The following is a 15,885-nucleotide window of genomic DNA, read 5'->3' on the forward strand; positions in this document are numbered from 1 at the left end:
ACAGTGACCAACGCAATGCGCTGTAAATGAATTCCTCCACCCTTCCTCACACTTCTGTACCAAATATATGAAGCGAGAATATCACTTACTTAAACAGGCATGATCAAAGACGTGAAAAAGGACGTACTCAATCTAGGCTGATACCGTCAGACGTTCTCGTAACTAGTGTAACTGGAGTGCATTATTGATTAGGGCCTATTGAGATACTGTAGCTTTCTAGGTACCACCAAGGACTTGGGCCCAATTGCGGGGTTCATCTGATCTAATACCGCAAATCCTCGCGTCAACGGACGTTCCAATATCCATCATTGCGATAAAGACAACAATTCCTGCCAAGTAACGTTATGACTTTTGAACGAATTATAAAACATGGTGTTCTCTTCATTGCTAAACATCGGGGCACATCTCGCCGGTTTAGCCAGTCGATCCCAACATATTATTGATAGCCGTACCTCAAAACATGAACCAGAGCCGGTCATAATTAATAGTTGGATTAGCTTCAAAATAGATAACGACCAATACCTCGCTAGGCCGACAATATCTGTGAACCCAACTTTCAAACACGTTCACATCTCAAAAACGCCTTCGACAAGTACTGCCGGTCATGAATATCTCCTACAGAGCTCAAAAGAGGCGCCCATACTAGCGACATACATACAGGTGCCGAAGGACCAGAAAGTCAATGCAAGGATGCTGGAATGGGCAAAGAACATTTTAGACCAGGACGACGTCTTCCACATTGACTTTCTTCAGTGCATCGTTCTTGGCGGCGTCGGTCTGGATCATATGCATCTGGAGCGTGATGTGGAGCGTGTTTTTGAGAAATGGAATATTACGCCCAAAGTGGTGTATGAGCCTGACCTGGGTATTGCGAGCGGGCCATATTATCTCCTTAAAGGCTATTTTCACTCGGTATTTAAAGTCTATCCTGACAATCAGCTCGCATTTGTGCAGGCCCTGTGGCCTTCTCTACAAAAGGATGGGTAGGTCAACCTATGCTTACATAGATGTATTTCTGATTCTGGCCACTAGTCGATTCGTTGAAGTTGAAGCAGCTGGAAATGCTTATCGAGCACATGGGATTACTGTCCCCTCAAGGTCCTATTCGGCAACACTGTTCCCATCAGCGGTCCGCGAGGATATCACCAGGTATGGATCAATCTCCATGGCATGTGGTCAGTTGAAAAGGAGATAATAAAACCAACTGAGTTTTTTATTAAGGCCCCTTGAAGGGTTGAGAGTTGCTGTCAAGGACAATTATCACCTTAGCGGTACTCGTACGACTCTCGGAAACCGTGCGTATTTTGAAACGTATCCCATACAACAAAATACCGCAGAAACGATATCTTTATTGCTGAAAGCGGGCGCTACTATTGTTGGAAAGACCCATCTCAGTTCGTTTGCCATGATGGAGCATCCGACTCAAAGTGTGGACTACCAAGCGCCATTCAATCCGCGAGGAGATGGCTACCTAATCACCGGTGGCAGCAGTGGCGGGAGTGCTGCTGCAATTGCAGCCTACGATTGGATTGATCTGTCAATATGTAGTGACAGTACGTCTCATTTACAAATTGTTCATCTTTGACCGTCAGTCATTGATAGGTATATGAACGGAAACAGCTACTGGAAGTGCTCGAATCCCGGCGCTTCAAACTGGGATCTTTGGGTTCCGTCCTTCAACCAATTCAATATCGGGCAAAGGATTAGTCAACGCATGGGCGGGGGTTGACATGCCTGGCTGGCTTGGAAGAGATCTTGATATTTTCCCCGATATCTTTCGAGCTTTACACCCTTTGAGAGAGCAAGGCAACAACGCTTCAACAGATGAAGGCAAATTCGTGATTCTATATCCAACTGATTTTATGCCTGAGGAGAATGTCGAACAGCTTCACGCAATGGACAGTTTCCTTGACGATGTATGTAAAGCAACCGGATGTCCGTGTCATACTATCTCCATCCAAGATGATTGGCGCAGCACAGCACCCGTCGAGGAGAAAGATTTACACCAGTACCTTTACAACGTATGCATTATGACCCCGCCCTCGTATCTACTTCGTATTTGCTGACAAGATCCTCTTTGGAGCTAATGCACCATGGGTGGTATTATGCGGCTTATCACTCGTTCGATGAATTTAGAGATCGATATCACGAGCTCCATGGTCATGAGCCCTTTGTGACAGAGGTTGTGAGATGGTACTGGTATGCCTATTGGCCTGCTACTCTCTTTTAGCCCTTATACTCACTATCTTTTTATATACAAAAAGGGCCCTGGGCAGCCAAGTCAGCATGGAACAGCATACGGAGATATTGAAACGCATGTCCATTTTTCGGTCTTGGTTTCTGGAGCGATATGCATCGTCCTGTCAAATGCTCGTGGCAATTCATATTGATTCCATCAAACCAAGATACCGCGATGAATACCCTGGCAATAGCAACCCGGAGGTTCCGGGACTTCGACCGACCTATCTTGCTGCCATTCTTGGGGCACCTGAATTGGCCATTCCAAGTAAGCACCATATATTAGTTCTTTCAGTATTTATGTATTTGAGCAGGTTTTGATGGGGTTCTCAGTCTCGGAAACTAAATACGAATCTCGCATCACTGGAAAAAGAGAAAAGCTACCGATAGTGATCTCCCTTATGGGGGCTCCAGGAGGCGATTTGAGGCTTCTTGAATGGGCCGTGACAGCACTACATAAGTCTAATCGCCGCACAAAAGTCCTGCCCGGTAAGGTAGCATTTTGAAGTTGTATTGACTGTTTCATTTGCAGGGTTTGCGTTACTGAACAGACGTTCAGATTTTTCTCTAAGTGAAGGAGGAGATGAATGCAACAAAGTGGTTTCAAATCTCAATGATGCCTGTAATAAATAAGTTAATATCTAAGGTGAAATATTTACCCCTCTTTTGCAGTACGAGTTGGGCATCTTATCATGCGCGATCAATATCTTGCCCAACTAATAGATTTAAAATTCATAACTTTATGAACACAGAACAATTCGACCAGCCTTAAAATTCTCTGTGGCCGTCATGGGTGGACAAAATTACTGGTAATCTCTGTTGCGGTGTCTTATCAATGATATATTACTCCGATACGGTTCCACTTCATTATTGACGAGAAGTAGGTAATTACATTACATTTAGATGGACAAATACCTATGTATATAATACCTCTCCTGGTCCAGATTACAATGCCTGTATTACCTGAGCTCATGATAAGATCGACGACCCCTTTTCTACCCGACACATGTCTCTGAATGGCATCTCAAAACCTACTGAATGACTGGGAGTTAGGTACACCCCACCCACCTCAGAAAAGAGCAATGGCAAGTTTTGATGCTCTCACCATTAGCGCGAGGCAATTGATAAGCCTGCTCCACGACGGAATTTTGAATAGTGTGCAACTGGTCGAGCGATACCTCGAACAGATTGAGAGGCATGAAGCTTATCTACATGCCCTAATATCAGTAGCACCTAAGGAGAGTCTACGAGCCATTGCAGCTAAACTGGACGAAGAACATGCCAAGGGAAGGCTGAGAAGTCCATTGCATGGGATTCCAATCATTATCAAGGTAGGACCTGTGAAGTAGTTGAATATTTGTTTTCCGGACTGATTCTCATCAGCAATCTGGCAAAAGGACAACATTGCTACTCACCCTGATTTGGGAATGAAGACTACAGCCGGGAGTTGGGCCCTTATGGACTCGAGACCCCGGCAGAACGCATCAGTAGTTAATACTGCAAGTCCTAGACAATTGAACACTCTTCATAACATCTGGAACAATGATGTCTGACCTTTAGAAAAGCTGACCGATGCGGGTTTGATTATTCTGGGCAAAGCAAATCTCAGCGTCAGTATTTCTATCTACAACTTCTTACCACTGGTGCCCACTTAATCCATGACTGAGATATAGGAGCTGTCAAATTTCAAGTCAGTCCAAAAGGCCCAGATATCTTACGGTCTTTCCCAACTCTAATTCCTGATGACAGGGGCAAGGATCTCCCTAGCGGCTGGTCTGCCGTTGGAGGGCAAACCCAATCGCCCTACGTTCGTGGAGGAGTTGTCCCAGGAGACTCTAAAGATGGCCATAGCGTATGCGGAATCAAAGAATGCTGGCTATTATGCCATATGCTCATTTGACTCATTAATACCCTTCTTTTCAGATGCCGTCGGGCTCATCTTCCGGGTCAGCATCTGCGGTAGCAGCTGGATACGCACCCTTGTCCATTGGGACTGAGACCAACGGGTCACTTGTTTGGCCCGCGAGCAGATGTGCTCTCTATTCCATTAAACCGACCATTGGACTCATTTCCCAACAAGGCATCGTTCCAGTATCGAACACATGTGACTCCGCAGGTCCTATGGCTAAGTCACCGTATGACTTGGCTTTGTTGATGGATGTACTTTTGGAGAAACCCCCAGATAATAGTTTCATATCATCTTTATCGCAAGATTCTTGGTCAGACATATCCGTCGGAGTGCTAGACTACGATAAGTGGTGGCATGACGCTGGATTTTTGAAGCCTGTAGAGGAAGCCACTCAGGAAATGGTAAGACCACTATGATTGTGCAGAAATTCAAATCCGAGGCTGATAATGGGTCCCAGTCTGCGGCATTTCAGGTGGCGTATGACAGTATCCGTAAGACTGCTAAAAGATTTGCTGAGAATGTCCCTTTGGTATCCCCGACAGATTTTAGCCTTCATGGCATTGATAGTCTTTCGGCAGTACTGCGTGAGTAGTGGACCTATCCTATTTCCGATTCCTGTTTCCCACTGACTGGTCTAGTATCGGACTTTCCAGTTGATTTTGAGCGATACCTTGCTGATCTTGAATACGCCTCTCTGAAGGACTTTCACGAATTAAAAATCTTTAAAGCAGATACCAATTCGGAAGTGGAATACCCACTAAGTCAGTAGCATACCTTTGTTTTTCTTTTTTATTGATCTTTTCTTAGATTTCACAGATCACAATCAGGCCCGTATCGAGGATGCAACATCAATGAACCTCTCAGCCAGAGAATATGTTACCCATCTACGAAATATCCGTGAAATTGGAAGAACAAATGGGATTGACCGGATTCTCAAAGATTATGAGATTGATGTCATCATTGGGCCAGCCGACAGCCAAATGACAAAAATTGCTGCTGCCGCCGGTATGTCAATTGTCTGAGTATAAGCACCTCCAACGAAGACGCAGGAGATTGGATGAAAAATTCTTACCGGCTATAGGTTATCCGATTGCTTCACTGCCTCTCGGCTATCTAAAATACAACGGACGAGCTTTCGGAATGCTTGCCATTGCGTGTGCCAATAACGAAGAAAAATTGATACAAGTCATGGGAGCCTGGGACACTATGTTCAATCCTGTCAAGCCTCCGCCGCTTCTAATTGAGGGCTTATGACAGGGAAACTGTAGTTGTGTGTCTGTTAATCGGAATTCTCTCATGCTTATTGACTAATAATTTATGTAGATAGTATAGATCTCATCCTATGGGCATGTCGTACGCACGTTTGGGAGGCATAAATCAAGGCATAGGATAGTTACCCGGCGGTCTTGACGCAGATTAATCTATGGATTATTTACAGCACAGTACTTTGAATAATCTGTCATTCTAGTCGTCGTAGCCAGCGTCTGGATGTCGGACATGTATTGCAAAGATACGTGTATGGATAATTTCACGTATCGAAATGAAAGGCCGCCTATACGTGTAATACGATGGTAACAATGGTATCTCAAATAAAACCGTTTGTCCATCCCCCTTTATGCATCTCGACTTTCTAGTTACGGAGTAGCAACAGTCAAGCTCACGATACCAGAAGCTGAGGTGGCGTCAGCCTCTTCGTAAATAAACGTAGAGCCGGTTTTGGGGTTTCCCTTCAATATATAGATCCCCTATCACAAGTCCGGTTAATATATCCATACCCTGCTCTCGGGTAGCGCGGCAAAAGGTCAGGCTAGCGAGGCTGTTCACCAGTGTATATATACATAGGTAATTATATATCATACTATAGAATTAGTCAACACAGAAACAGGAAATGATGCGGGCACGAGCTTGGGATAGTAGATACTATGACATATTCCCTGCTGTGCTGCTAATCAATCCGCTGAAATAGTCAAAGACATCAAACCGAACCAATAGCAACGTAATCGCAAAGACCGGAACTGACACCACTGGCCAGAGCCAAAGGCTCAATTTACCTTGTCCGAATTGTGCAAAATTCATACCAAATACAGATGAAACATAGCTCAACGGGATGAAAAGAAATGCTAGCCGAGTCAGCATGGCGACTCCTTCCGCCTGCGATATGGCTTTGCGAGATTCTTTGATGGTTGCATTATTCATGATGACTTGCATGCCGCGATTACACTGCTTAGACAGGCTTGTTGCTCGGGCGAGGAGATGCTCAAAATCCCGGAGTACTTTATCATACAACCGGGTTGCATCGTCATCCTTGTAATCGTCCAGATTCTTATATTGTTGAATGAATGTAACATTTTCCCGGATGCGCTGAATATGCCTATCGAGCACCTGCTGGTTGTACAGAAGAGACGACAATGTGGGGTTCTTTTGCTGCACAATTGCAGAGGACTTCAATTCCTTTTCGATCTTTGACTGGAGCATATTGAGAAATTGGATCTCTGACGACGCAACAAAGCAAAAAACTTGGTAGAGAGCATAGAACGGACTCTTTCCGGCCAAGTCTGAGCTCAAGCTTTGGCCGTAGTTCAGATGGAGCCATGATGCACTTTGGGGCGTGTTAACAGTCGACAAACTCCGACCCCTGGTTGAAACAGGTGGAGTTCGTAGTGCGATACCAGGCTGACATTGTACAATGGGAAGATAGCCTGTTTGCCATGATCTAAATAACGCAGATGATTCCTTTAGCCATTGCGTCAATTCGGTACTTACTTCCTCCCCATTGTCAAGCCAGACGAAGACTATGTACCCTGCGTGAGATAGTGAAAATACTGTAATCATAGAGACAATGCTCACCTATCCAGTCATCTTGATACGTTCCAATGTAGACTGATATGTCTTGCTCAATTGTAAAATGCTCTGAGTCATGAACAGAGATGTCCCTGAAGATGGAATCACCAACCCGAGAATGACGGCGAGTCTTGATTTTCTGAAGATATGCGTCCATCAGACCGGCACTCTCTCTTTGCATTGACTCTACGACCGCATGGCTATTTTTCATGCTAAAGTTTATCTTATAGTACCCAACAGTTGTCACACGAAGACGAGTCATGCACTCGTTTGCTGAGGGTAGACAAGGATAACCAAAATGATACGGCGGCCCTTTGTAGAAGTCAAGATGGCGTAGGAAGAATTCAGGATCCAACTCAAACTTAACTCCGATTGACAGTAGCCATTCTGGAGAAGGTAGCCCTCTCATGAATATGATCCTCGGACTTGAATTAACCCAACTGGTACTTTCGAAATCGTTGACGCTTCTGAAATGTGTCACTCTCCATCGGTTATCGACGGTCATATCGTATACAGACAGGAACTGAGGTTCAGTGCCCACTGGACTAGCATCGGATCTTGAATCTGAGGGCTGGAAGGGGATTTGTAAATATGAGGCGAGACTTTCAAAATGTGTGCCAGTGTATAGGGAATCGGCTGCAGAGAGCCTCGAGTAAGAGCTGATGGTGTCCGCATATCGTTGCCACCTTGCCATAAGTACTAGAAAATTTCTTTAGCTGCACAAAAGTTGGTTGTGCCTCGAAATAGACTTACGTTTGGCTTTTTGGCCCGGTTCTCTGCTGGCCTGCATCTGTATTTTAGGAGAGCTTAATTCTCACCAAGGCGAGCCGAGCCACTAGGTGGAACAATCATAAAAGTTGCTCGAGTCCTTCAAAAGAGTAGGTTATAGATATCATCTAGAATTGAGTGCCTTCTGCTTGTGTTTGTTTTCCAGCAGGAAACCCATGACTTGGAGCCTCGTAGGTATCAATCAACGGAGAAAAGGAAGTTGGGTCCCTCCTTTCAAAACCAACTGGGCCATGGGGCTGTTTTTTCTTTCTTTGACAAGGCTGTCATACCCTGTGCTTTTAACTTCGGGCGCTGGTAGCTGATAATCTGAGGCACGCTTATGTCTAAGTGGCAAGAATTAGACAGCGTAGATAGGCAGCGCTAGGTCCTATATATTCTTCCCTTCGTAATCCGATCATAATTCCCCTTCTAATTGAAGCTTCATAGGTTGCTAGTATTCATTACTTTACTTCGGACTCGCGACTCAGCGCTTTGCCTACCTATGGCTACCAAAGAGGTGTTTCGGCCGACATCTCTGACATGGCCCATGATGGCAGTTGGTATGCTCTTAGGCTCCCTGGCCTGTGTTGCAAACATGCATTTCGGTCTACAAATAGGAATCACAAGTACCATGCCAGCACCCATGGCCTTGATGTCTTTTGCCATCTTCCGTGCCCTGTCCCCATGTCTCCGAGATACATTTTCGCCAACCGAAAACGCCGTGGTCCAGACTATAGCTTCGTCTATTGCGGGAATACCCATGGCAGCAAGTCTGTTTAGTATAATTCCAGCGTTTGATTTCCTCCGAAACCCCCAAGAAGGTGGCAAGCGTCATTTCTCCTTTTTCGAACTAGCTTTATGGTCAATAGGCGTGTCCCTCTTCGGCAGCGTTTTCTCTGCGCCTTTTAGATATCACTTCCTGCGACGACTACGGTTACGGTTTCCCGGCGGTTATGCAACCGGTGTTCTGATTGGGATCCTACATCATGATCGAGAAACTGCTAGAAATGCGGAGTGGGATAGGTCCAGTTGTGAACCTAATTCAAACAACCAGTCCATCACAAATGCCGAGAATGACGCTCTAGCAGATATCAGAGAGCAGTCAAGCAGAGATTTGGTATCAAAGATGATCATCTTATCTAAAGGGTTCCTCGGTGCCGCTATATGGGTGAGACACTTTAAAACCTGAGATTCACGAATGACAGATGATAACCCATTTTCCTCCAGGTTCTAGTCTCTTGTCATTTTCCCTTCCTAAATGAACTCCCGATATTTGGTTTGACCGCTGCTCGAGACTGGAATTGGTTCATCACTCTGTCTCCAGCATTCACTTCTCTGGGCATATTATTAGATTTGCCGGTTGCCTCTTCCATGTTTTGTGGCGCTATCATAGGTTGGGGAATTCTTTCCCCAATTACGAAAACCTATGGTTGGGCACCGGGACCCATTGATGACATGGAAAATGGCATTCGAGGATGGCTTGTTTGGGTCAGCATGGCATGCTTACTTGGCGATGCCTCCATCCGTATAATCCATGGAGTGGTCATGCTGTTTTTACAGTTCCGCGCATGGCGTCGATCGAGTCTTCCTTCGTCAAGATCGGTTCCGCATACGTTGTCGCCATCTCTCGGAAATATCACTGGAGATGAAGAAGAGAATCGAAGTCGGCAGTCATTGCTTGAAGAACACTCTTCGTTCACGAATGACGATGCTCCTGATATTAACATAGAATCCAACGCTATCCCGAACGATGATGTTGTTACAAATAAGTCTTTGATGTTTTGGTCTTTGGGCTCTACGTTTCTTTGCGTCGTTTGCACATATGCCGTTTTCAAGCTTGAGACATCTATCTATGCGGATATTGCAGCTATTGGAGTTGCAATGCCATTATGTCTGATTGTTATTCAGTCTGCTGGTGAGACTGACACGATACCCTCCACTAGTCTCAGTATGCTTATTTCATTTCATATCAGCTCTAACAACTAACAATTAGATCTATAACTTGCTATCTTTATTGTTGTGATGCTGATTTCTCGACAGGCAATGCTTGCCAATTCCTGTTCGGCCTAATAATCTCCAAATCCAATACGAGAAATCTTGCATCAATGGTTCTTGGAGGAATAACCGAGGCTGGTCTATGGCAGTCGGCCGTTCTCATGACGGACTTGAAAACCGCTCATCTAGTAGGAGCCTCTCCTAGAATTATGTTCCATTCCCAGCTGTTCGGGTCAGCAGTTGGGGGTTTGATTAGCAGCGGTATCTATAAATTCATGATCGCCCATGCATACAATGACAGGATTCCCAGCCCGTCCATGCCAGTTCCCCTCGCTTACTTATGGGTTAACACAGCTCGACTAGTTGATGATAGGCATCTTCCCCCTGGTTTATCATTAACCCTTCCTATCGCTTTTTCTCTATCGGCTAGTCTTGGCCTGCTTCGACTGCTGGCAGGAAACGAGAATTGGGGGAAGTGGATTCCTAGTGGGATTTCTTTATCCATAGGTAATTCAATCATTACCCTCATTTCCTTTCTTCATTTAGCTACCTATATAACACTCCACTCAGGGATGTATCTGCCACCGTCGATAACACTGTCAAGGTTAATTGGAGTTATTTTGAGGGTATATTTCGTGCGATGCTGGTACGTCTCTGAAATAGCGCTCATGTCTGCCGCATGCGGTTGTATACTCGGCGAGGGTACACTTGGATTTATTCCCTTGTTCGTCCGGAATAAAAATGTTCACCACATGCTATAGCTAGGTAGTTGAGAAACGATGCAAACTTGTCCGCTTGGAACTAGGGATCTTGATGCTCAAGAGTAGTGAGACCATCATAAGGTTGCATTGAAAGGTTGAAGCTCAAGACAACGAGATAACCATTAACTCATCTTCAGGATTGCAAGGATATGAATAACTACAGGGAAAAAAAGGAACAGAGTTCATTCTCTTCTCATTCTGGGGCGGGACTACAGCTTCAAATCGCAACAATTCCACACGGCCACGCCTAGCCATTAGTTCGGGCGTAGTATATTATTCGTATGTAACTTGTTGATCCTGGTACTCTTTATGCTCATTATCCATGTATACTAGCAATTTTCCCTTGATTTATACAGATGGAGAGCCCCATCGCAAGTACCCAGGACAGGAACATTTGCTTGACGAATTCGTACAATTAGGGCTAAAATCACCTAGGGTTAGGGCATACCGCAGACCTGCCAAGATGTGGTCTGTGCGGAGCTCCTCCAGGCATCGCGAGTTCGCAACTCCGCAAGAGCTCAGGAACACACTGTGCGCACAGCCCAGCTTTAGGTGCTACACGCCAAATCAACGAGACTGGGATGATGTCTTAATCTATATTACTTCTATTGCTTTGCAGACTTGGGTAGAAGAATGGACCCGACAAATGAGACTGGTTTGAGCAAGGTTACTGGTATATAACTATTTCTCCAAATGGACGATGTTTATGTCTGATTTGATATTGCGCTGAGGCTAACGACAATTATTTTTATGTGTATTACAGTGTCATGCACAGACCCCTTTGGACTATTTCCAGAAATTCGATCGGTTCTCGCCCCAAGACTACCTTTAAAGAATCTTCATTGGAAATCCCCAACTCGACCGGCTCGTTCTATTGAATCGCTGAATATCGACCTTGTTGTTTCCCACCCACCTGGCTCTTCCGACGAGAAACGGTCGTCCAATGACTCTACGCCAGGCGTAGCTGCGCCTCATAGACGACATCAAATCCCCGGCTTGCGACAGACTCCGTATTTAAGGATCTATTTGCTGAAATGTGATGATAATGAGGTGTACAAAGCGTCGTCACGGAAATTATTAAGGGATTGGATCAAGACGCATTCGTCGTCGCAGCAAACTAGCGGTGGAGGCCAGGACAACCATGATGCTTGCGAATGGTTGATACTGCATGTCTTGCAGGATGGGGACGTGCCGGAGAAGGCGGCATCTAAATGGCCTGGTCGAGGTTCCACTTCGGTGCTGGAGAAGGTCAAGGCAGATTTCAATGGGTCTTCGAAGACAGCCGTGGACCGAGTAGCGCAGATACGTCTTCCTTCTAGGACGTTGAAACAGCACGACCATGGCGAATTCGTGGACCAACTCAACGATCTGATAGACAAGATCAAACAGGCGATCTTGACTTCTTTCGATTTGCGTGTGACTCAGTATGAAGAAGATATCCGTGAGAAAGACTCGCAACGGAGCTTACCCGGTTGGAATTTTTGCACATTTTTCATCTTGAAAGAAGGGTTGGCGAGGGGTTTTGAGAATGTTGGTTTGCTGGAAGATGCTCTCGTCGCATACGATGAACTTGCAGCTGGGCTGGAAAGCGCTGTAACAGATTATCTGTTGGGCACGGGGGACCAACATGGCGGCGGCTTTCTTGATTACAGTTCTGACAGCAAAGAAGAGGCACTAAGTGCGTTAAAAGCTTCAAAACAGCAAAATTCAGCGCAAGATGACAAGGATGAAGACTCCTGTGAGACAGAGACTGATATATCACTGGACCTCGCCGAGGAGTACTTCCCTCTTGATTCCTCAAAGAAACCCTACAGGGAGATGATCTTGGCGAACAACATTTCTGTTTTTGATTTCCGCGCCTATGTCTTTTCACGACAATTGAGCTTGTTGCTCAAAGCTGCCAAGGCACCATTCTTACAAAGAAAACAAGATTCGAATCCGGCTGTTGTAGGTGCAGATGATCTTGCATTACTTGCCGAAGTTTGCGATAGAGCAATGGAGTTCATTATTATGGCTGCTAGGACTCTCCGATATGATATCGAACGCGCGTTGTCAGAAGGCTCAGAGGAAATTGATAAAGCGCAAATGACAGCTGTTATAGATGACCTGGTCTCTTCATGGACGTATGCGGCGTCATGTCAAGTATTGTCTCAAACATCCACCCCTTCACTTTCACTCCCTGAGTCTTCGTTACGACAGACGGGGAGCTCCTTAACTTCGTCTGCCGCTCCAGCGGACTCGAGATCTAACATTCCAAAACGATCCAGCTCGTTGATGACGGCTGGTACTGCCTCTGGAGGCAAACAAGGTCCAACAAACAAAACGGGTCTCGAAGACCTCGCTTCTGGCAGAGGTGAACTGTATCAGTTAGGAAGAGGAGTTCTTGAAGAAATGGGCAAGCGACGTGGTTGGGCTCAAAAGTGGGGAGATCTTGGTCTGCTTTTCAACGAATTCAAGGCCGCTGAAGACGATATGGATGATGTTCCGCTTGACGACAGTGACACCAACGGAAAGGCTGAAAAGGCTCAAGATGCAACTACCGTTTCTTATAACAACAACATTTTTTCTTTGCCAGTATTGCAACATGCTTTATTGTCAAGAAAAACCTTTTACGTTCTATACGAAGTGTTTACAGATTACATGTTTCGCCATTACATTTCAGCCAACCAAATCCGTTCCTCCAAAGCTGCAATGACAGATATTGCAGTCCTCAGGTTTCGTCAAAAAGATTACGAAAGTGCTGCATTCTTCTTCCGGCAAGTAGCGCCGTTTTACGAAAGTAGCCATTGGATCTCAATCGAAGGCGCGATCTTGGAGCTGTACGCCCGATGCTTGAAGGAGCTTGATCGAAATGATGAATACGTGCGCAGTATGCTAAGGCTTTTGTCACAATATGCATCATATACTGAATCAGATCTTTCGCCACGACAGAAAGCATCACTCGCTGCATCCGATACAAGTTTCGAAAGTAATGTTAGTCCATACGTTGACGAGTTATTGCAGGCTTCGAAGAGTCTTGCAAAAGAAGTGAATATTCCCTTCTCTAGCTTCTTTGGTGATCTCGTGGTTGATCCTGAGATCAAGCATTACGAGGACAAAGATGGATTTCAGATGCACATCAAATTGCGGTGCTTATTCGATAAGGACATTGTAGCGGATTCGATCAAGATCAGGCTAGTTGGTGCAATTGGGACACTTTCTAATGAAGTTTGGCTGGAGAACACTAGAGATATTGTTATCAAATCGAAGACCTCGATGCTGGCCATTGATTCTTCGGTGAGTTGAGTTGATATCTCACGCGAGATTAGGGATATCAGTCGCTAACAAGATGATCTTAGACAACCTTGCAAGGTAAACTATTCGTCGACCGTATCGAGATTCGAGTGCAGAATCTTGTTTTCACACATACTGGACATGTCAGCTTGTCGGCTCTCCCTCCGGGCTTCAGGGACTCTGAACCGGCCGAAGCTGAGACTCGACCATCCATCTGGTGCTATCCACCAGTTAATGGACTTGAAGCAAGGCTTGTGGCGCCGCGTTCCATCAACCTTGAGGAACTTCGAACGCTTGAAGTTGAATTGGACAGCGGACGGAACAATATATCAAAAGGGCTACTTCGGATCCGCCCAGCGACTGCTGGTCTTCGTCTGAGGACTTCCGAGATTGCTGTAATCTCAGGGGACATTGAAATGACGCCGAACACGGACTCTGGAAGTATTGAATTTATCAACCTTGAGCAAGAGACGTTGATTCGTATCCGAGTACCCTACACCGTTGATGAAAATCATACTACGTTATCAGCGAGACTAGAAGTCGCTTATGAGACTGACGCAGGCCATTTCACGTACATATCTTCCAGTTCGGTCGTATCTACACTACCTATAAGCGTCAACGTGCAAGACATTTTCAGAGACGATGTTCTCCTTTCTCGCTTTACAGTGAGCCCGGCAATGCTAGTTCCACTTCGGATTCTAGGCTGTGATATTCCCGACTCAGATTTGTACGAGATCGAAAGCGGTGTTAAGGGGCCTCTCTCCTTGGATGTATTCCCTAAGCAACCCGCTTCTATAATATACAAAATTAAGCCAAAGGGAAACCGAGCACCGGCTGCGAACTCGACAACAAAGCGAAATTCTCTGCGACTAACAGTGCGATATACGTGCATTGATGATGAGTGTCTTTTCTTAGTCAAGCAGAGGTTCAGTTCAGCTCTTGCGCAGAGCAAGTATAAGCCCTTAACTCGGCTCTTGACGCCACATATTGTGGATGCATTCCGAGGGCAATTGTCGACGTCGGATATGGAGAGTATCGGTCTGTTAAGGGAGATGGATATACTGTCGTATAAAGATGTGCATTGGGACACGGTGTTGAAGGGGCTACGGGAGTCTCTTAGAGACGAAGTCCGCAGCTGGCTGGTCAAATGGCACCGGGAGAATTCCGTTTTGAGCCTACAAGAGGATAACGAGTCTGAGCTCGCCCGCCAAATCGTTATTCCTGTTGAAGTTCCTGAAATCCAGGTTGTTCATACAGCGGAGTTGCGCCTATTAACCACCGATAACAATGAATTCACGCACGCAGCAGTCGGCCACATGATTCCCGCAGAACTCATACTCCACCATACACGAAGATGGTGTTCGCAACAAACCGAAAAACCAGAATCAGGAGAACAGCTCGAGTTCGCCTACGAACTACACGTCAACCAAGACCAATGGCTCATTGGTGGACGACGTAGAGGCCATTTCACCGCGGCAGAGGACGAGGTTAGAAATTTCGCTATAATGCTTTTGCCGCAAAAAGCGGGACATTTGTTATTACCATCTATTGAGATTAAGACTTTCGTCCTTTGCTCTACCGCTACGGTTGTGGGGGCAAATATATCCACAACGATGTCGACTGGAGCTTCTTCCTCTGGCAACAGAACGAATGCACCAGTAACATCGCCGTCAGTCACGAGTCCAACGTCTGTCACTACACCAGCGACAGTGGCCGCAGCACCGTGGACACAACAACAGCGACGTCAAATACCGAATGAAGTGGATTATAAGAACCATGCGGAGACGATACTTGTGCTACCGGATTTGCGGAAGACGACCGTGAGTCTGGAGTCTGGGAGTCCTGGATTGATTGAGTCTGAGTCTCGGATTGCTGTATAATCTTGTCTTGCTGTTTTTTCGTTTGTGAAATGTGTATATAGTTATATACCAATTGGGTTGGTTTAGACAGGAGCATAGACATGAGAAATGTTAATATCCATGCTGCGGCATTATTGAATGGAAGCGATGTATGGGACTTTGCAATCCTCGGATACTCTCTTTTTTCAGCAGCTTTCAGTCGCGACAGTATCAATGCTGAATATTCACTTTTTACAGATTT

At 45.6% G+C, this 15,885-nt stretch overlaps 4 protein-coding genes across 4 annotated transcripts; 3 read left to right on the top strand and 1 right to left on the bottom strand.

Moving 5' to 3' along the window:
* Positions 1 to 369: 369 nt before the first annotated feature.
* TSTA_088670 (uncharacterized protein) lies at positions 370 to 2,902 on the top strand (the record flags this gene model as incomplete). The annotated part of the gene is made up of 7 exons (XM_002478549.1): positions 370 to 983; positions 1,033 to 1,149; positions 1,222 to 1,553; positions 1,621 to 2,021; positions 2,084 to 2,199; positions 2,265 to 2,506; positions 2,572 to 2,902. 7 exons carry the CDS (start codon positions 370 to 372, stop codon positions 2,742 to 2,744), a joined length of 1,995 nt encoding a protein of 664 aa, XP_002478594.1. The 3' UTR covers positions 2,745 to 2,902.
* A 352-nt stretch (positions 2,903 to 3,254) lies between these two features.
* TSTA_088680 (glutamyl-tRNA(gln) amidotransferase subunit A, putative) lies at positions 3,255 to 5,401 on the top strand (the record flags this gene model as incomplete). The annotated part of the gene is made up of 7 exons (XM_002478550.1): positions 3,255 to 3,583; positions 3,934 to 4,090; positions 4,162 to 4,548; positions 4,572 to 4,731; positions 4,786 to 4,908; positions 4,964 to 5,152; positions 5,229 to 5,401. 7 exons carry the CDS (start codon positions 3,255 to 3,257, stop codon positions 5,399 to 5,401), a joined length of 1,518 nt encoding a protein of 505 aa, XP_002478595.1.
* A 666-nt stretch (positions 5,402 to 6,067) lies between these two features.
* TSTA_088690 (uncharacterized protein) lies at positions 6,068 to 7,682 on the bottom strand (the record flags this gene model as incomplete). Its single annotated transcript, XM_002478551.1, has 2 exons — positions 6,068 to 6,948; positions 6,995 to 7,682. The coding sequence occupies 2 exons, from the start codon at positions 7,680 to 7,682 to the stop codon at positions 6,068 to 6,070; spliced, it is 1,569 nt and encodes a 522-aa protein (XP_002478596.1).
* A 624-nt stretch (positions 7,683 to 8,306) lies between these two features.
* On the top strand, positions 8,307 to 15,665 carry TSTA_088700 (TMEM1 family protein, putative; the record flags this gene model as incomplete). The annotated part of the gene is made up of 9 exons (XM_002478552.1): positions 8,307 to 8,924; positions 8,984 to 9,704; positions 9,797 to 10,258; positions 10,521 to 10,577; positions 10,686 to 10,791; positions 10,948 to 11,064; positions 11,142 to 11,185; positions 11,276 to 13,788; positions 13,851 to 15,665. 9 exons carry the CDS (start codon positions 8,307 to 8,309, stop codon positions 15,663 to 15,665), a joined length of 6,453 nt encoding a protein of 2,150 aa, XP_002478597.1.
* Positions 15,666 to 15,885: the final 220 nt, after the last annotated feature.

Source organism: Talaromyces stipitatus, genomic scaffold (genome assembly GCF_000003125.1).
Source record: "Talaromyces stipitatus ATCC 10500 scf_1105507295527 genomic scaffold, whole genome shotgun sequence".
Lineage (NCBI taxonomy): Eukaryota > Fungi > Ascomycota > Eurotiomycetes > Eurotiales > Trichocomaceae > Talaromyces > Talaromyces stipitatus.